This window comes from Mus pahari, chromosome 3 (genome assembly GCF_900095145.1).
Source record: "Mus pahari chromosome 3, PAHARI_EIJ_v1.1, whole genome shotgun sequence".
Classification (NCBI taxonomy): domain Eukaryota; kingdom Metazoa; phylum Chordata; class Mammalia; order Rodentia; family Muridae; genus Mus; species Mus pahari.
Window position 1 is genome coordinate 73,753,973 of NC_034592.1, and position 5,010 is coordinate 73,758,982.

General features: G+C 32.1%; 1 protein-coding gene across 1 annotated transcript; it reads right to left on the reverse strand.

The window, feature by feature from the left end:
• Positions 1–545: 545 nt before the first annotated feature.
• LOC110319091 (olfactory receptor 4C16-like) lies at positions 546–1,472 on the reverse strand. The gene has a single exon (XM_021194514.1). It carries the CDS (start codon positions 1,470–1,472, stop codon positions 546–548), a length of 927 nt encoding a protein of 308 aa, XP_021050173.1.
• Between the last annotated feature and the right edge of the window lie 3,538 nt (positions 1,473–5,010).

Here is a 5,010-nt window from a genome sequence, read left to right on the forward strand (position 1 = left end):
CCATAGTAACAATCACAATAACAATATTTAAAGATGTTTTTCAGTTAGTTGTTAAGAATAAGAAATATACGAACAGGAAGAGCATGGTCACATATGCACACACCCATACACACAAATGCATAAGCCATATTCACACTACACTTTGAAGCAAAACTTATATAAATTTGTGAATCTAGTTTATTAATTTGATTGAAGAAGACCTGAATGTAACCTCTTGAAGAAAAATAATCACAATCAGAAACAAAGAAATCAAGAATAAAATAAACTGGGAAAAAAGGTAAATATTGTTCCAAATATAAGTTATAAGACCTATATACATGGACCTAATAGGAATAAATATTTAAACAATGTGACTGAGACAAACATTTGTATCTTCCTGCTACATCTTATTTTGCAAAAGACTACTTTGATGTATTATGTAAGGATACATTTGTTTTGCCCATTGTCTAGAAGAAAGAAAGCTTCACTTCCTAAGACAGTGGTATTTTAAAAGTTGGCGAAAACTACCATTTTCTTTATTAAACTTGATTTTAAAAATTGAGTACTTATATACCATCTGAAATTTTTTTGCTCCACAACTTCCTCATGGCATTTTTCACCTCTGCATTCCTCAGTGTGTAAATCAGAGGGTTTAGAAAGGGTGTACAAATTGTATAAAACACAGATATCATCTTGTCCATAGGGAAGGTGGTGGCAGGACGTGTGTATATAAATATACAGGGCACAAAAAACAAAATGACTACTATGATGTGAGAGACACAAGTGAACAGAGCTTTTCTCCTCCCCTCAGCACTGTGATTCCTCAAAGAATAGAGAATAATGATATATGAGACCATGAGCATGAGGAAACTCACTGTACAAAGGGTTCCACTGTTGGACACTAGGAGAAGGTTGATCACATATGTGTCTGAACAGGCAAGTTTCAACAGTGGCTGCAAGTCACAGAAATAGTGATCAATCTCATTGGGACCACAGAATGGTAAACTCAAGGCCAGAAATATCTGTACTAATGAATGTATACAGGATCCCACACAGACTGTGGCCACCAGCATTCCACAGACCTGGCGATTCATGATGGTCATATAGTGCAGAGGCTTACAGATGGCCACATAGCGGTCAACAGCCATGAGGATGAGGATAAAGATCTCCAGGGAACCAAATAAATGAAATGTGAAGACTTGGATTATGCACTCATTGAAAGAGATAGTGGCCTCTTTCAGCAGGGAATCCACAATTGTTCTTGGAGCTACAGTTGTTGAGAAGCAGGTGTCAGACAAGGATAAGTAGAACAGGAAGAAGTACATGGGACTCCCAAGGGCCGGGCTTGTCTTGATGGTAACAATGATAAGGAAATTACCTAGTAATGTCCCCATATAAAAGAACAGGAAAATGGCAAGCACTATGTTCTTCCTACTGGGGTCCTGTGTCAATCCAAGAAGAATGAACTCTGTCACATTGATATTCAGCTGCATGGTTCATGAGTGAGAAGAAAACCATATAGAGTGTACTATCTACAAAAGATAAAGTAATTAGTGTTACCACATGAAGTGATGGATTATTTTAAGCAAATATATTTCTTTCTCATAAAAATATTCCACTTATTTATTATTAAATTGTTATTCCCACACTCTGTCTGCAATTTCAATATCATTTTTAAGAAAACTGATGAAATTGATACCTTCTTCACAGCACTTTCCACAACAAACATGCTGACTTTAGTGTGCTTCTGAGTAGTTTTGCAGTACAATTAATGTAAAATAAAATGTATCCTTTTATTATTTACCTAATTGCTTCATGGTTAAAAAAAAAAAAAAAACTGTTAACAATGACTTATGTAATGCCTTTTTCTCTATTTTGAAATTTTAATTATGCTTGTCAAAGATGAAGTTCTAACAATATATAAAATTCCTATTTTCCATTTATATTATATATTTTATTACCTACTTTTACAACTAATAACACATTCATTTCTAGGTACTGATCCTTGAAAGAAGAACAAGAAATGCTAGTAACCTACAAAATATGTGGTACCATCTTAAAATGTTCTTCATGGTATTTTGTACATAGTATGTGTAAACAGAAAATAAAATCCCTGGGGAAGGAAAACTAGGAAAGGAAAGTTCCTTGCTAGATAGCTACTAAGTGTCTCATGTCTAGTTTATTTCAAATTCTGAGAAGTGTACCTTAAACAATTCATACTCTCTGAGATTACAATAAAATAAATATATATTTTATGTTTTCTATAAATACATGTTTGCACACTAAATATCTTAATATCTAGATAATTTGTTATAGGATCAAATTATAGTTATCATCTCCAGCAAAATATTTTATCATTCAGGCATCTAAGCTTTTCACAGTCTCAGGTCACAGGAACATTTCAAAAGACAAAGTTTAATATGGCTTAGAGAAGGGGCTGTTTTAGTTAAACTATTATCAGAGTTGGAAATTTTTATGATTATATTCAAGTATGAAATTTCACTTCCTTTCATAATGTCATTTATTAATGGGAATTTTTTTCTGTATTCAATTATTTGTTTACTTACATTTCTTTTTTTTTGGTTTTTTTTTTTTTTTTGAGACAGGGTTTCTCTGTATAGCCCTGGCTGTTCTGGAACTCACTTTGTAGACCAGGCCTGCCTTGAACTCAGAAATCCATCTGCCTTGGCCTCTGGAGTGCTGGGATTAAAGGTGTGCGCCACCACACCCGGCTTTATTTACATTTCAAGTGTTACCCCCTTTCCTAGTTTTCCTTCCCCAGAGATTTAACTATCCCATAACCCCTCCAAAATTCTATATTAGATTTTCAATGCCAAGACTTTCTAAAATTTCCTTATGAAAATATCATTATCATATAGAGACATTACATGAAAGTAATCATATCAACTTAACTGTAATACATTAAAATATATTCTGGATATATTTAATATAATACATATACAATTATTTTGGATAAGTCCACTTATTCACTGTACTGTTTCAAATCCCTGATATGCCTGCAGTACATTGTGATAAGAGCTGTGAACTCGTCTAAGGCATAATTTGAAAACAAAGACAGATACAAAATGCCCTTTGTGTATATCTTTAACCTTATCATTAGTAATTATATCCAATTTAAAAGATATAGTTCTTTTACTATTGTCAATGCATTTAAATTTATTGGTTTCAGGTATATGAGCACTTCTCCTTCATATGTATATACATCATATGTGTAATTGCTTCTTGAGAAGCTAAAATGTTTACCTGCCCTTTTGTATGTACACCATGTATGATTCTAGTTCCTGAGAGGTTTAAAAGAAGGCACTGGATCCTCAGTAAACAGGGTTATAGATGGTTGTGAGCAGCAGTGCCGTTGCTAGGAATTAATCTCAGGTTCTCTATAAGAACAATAAGTGCTTATAACTGCTGATCTATCTCTCCAGAACTCTCTTCCACTATTTAAAAAATTATGAAGATGTCTAATCAAGTTATTTATTTTTTGGTATCAATAACAAAGCATAATATTAGTTGCAATGTATTATCATTGTCAAGTTCTCAAGCCACAAGACAACATAGTATTGATAACTAAGTTTCAATATTATAGTTAATGTTTTCTTTATTTAAAAACATTGCATAAAATTAATAACTACCCTGAGGACCTGGTGATCTCTCAAGGTCAAATAATGTAGGAAAATTCATTTTCATCATATATAACCTAATATCAATCACTTCATTAAACATATAACTCTTGGTAATTTTATAATCAACCTGTATACTGTGAATGCTTATAATGAGTGTATTATCTATATTAGTTCATAAAAATCATGGGACTTATTTAAATATAAATTTAAATAATAGATTCATATTTCATTATATTGAAAATAATTGATTCTTCATCAAGTATTTAATACTGGTTTAGTCAATGTTCTCTTCCTGACTTGATCATTTTTCCTTTCATACTATATTTATCTTAAAGCTTAAGTCAAGAATCTTTCTGTACATAGAGAACTGAAAATCTATACATCTCCATTATTTATCACTCTTAAGCACAAATTCAATATCTTTTTAATATAAATTGTTTCTAGTGATATATTCTGTATTACATTTTGAATGCAATGATACTTATCTAATATTGTTGATGTCATTCAGATTATAAGGATATTTTCCTATAATTCATTTGTTGTGGGTTTTTATTTATCATGGACACTATCACGGCAACTGCATTCATAATTTAAAAAGTCAAGACAAAAATACAATCGGAAGCAGAAATAAAACTGACATTCATCAAAACATCTTAATGAGTTTCCTAAGTTGTTCAGATTGGATGATCCCTTGCTTTGCACAGCATTAAATAACATGAAATGTTGTCTTCCATAAGAATGGCACAGGGAGGCAAAGGTGGGTGGGAGGGTGGGTGGGTAGAGGAACACTCATAGAAGCAGGAGGAGAGAGGATGGGATTAGGGGTCTCTAGCAGGTGGGGAGACCAGAAAAGGGAATAATACTTGAAATATAAATCAAGAAAATATCCAATAAAGTATATATTTAAAATTTTTATAAAGAATAACAATAAAAGATTATAAAATGTATTATTAAAAAAGAATGACTATCTTGACATTGCAAACTGAGATATGATTTCTTGATGCACAAAAAGAGAATATTAAAAATACCATATATTCCTCTGTCATCTCTAAGAGGGTTTTTTGTATGCTTTGGTTTTGAATTTTCATTGTTGTTGTTTTAGATTTTTTTAATGTTCTATTATTGTCTCTTTTTATTTTTACTTTTTATGTCTGAGAACCATCATCATCCCCATACCTCTCCACAAGTATTAATACATACGATCCATCAGGTTTTCATCAGGTATTAAAATATACCTTAATGTCCTTAACACAGATAGCACTAGAATACAATGTACCGTCTACAAACAATTGTACTTACCTCAACTGCTCAAACAAGATAGAGCAAGTTTAAGTTGGCTATGTTGGTCAAAATCTAGTAAACACATCCTATGTAGGTGTTGGAAGTGATG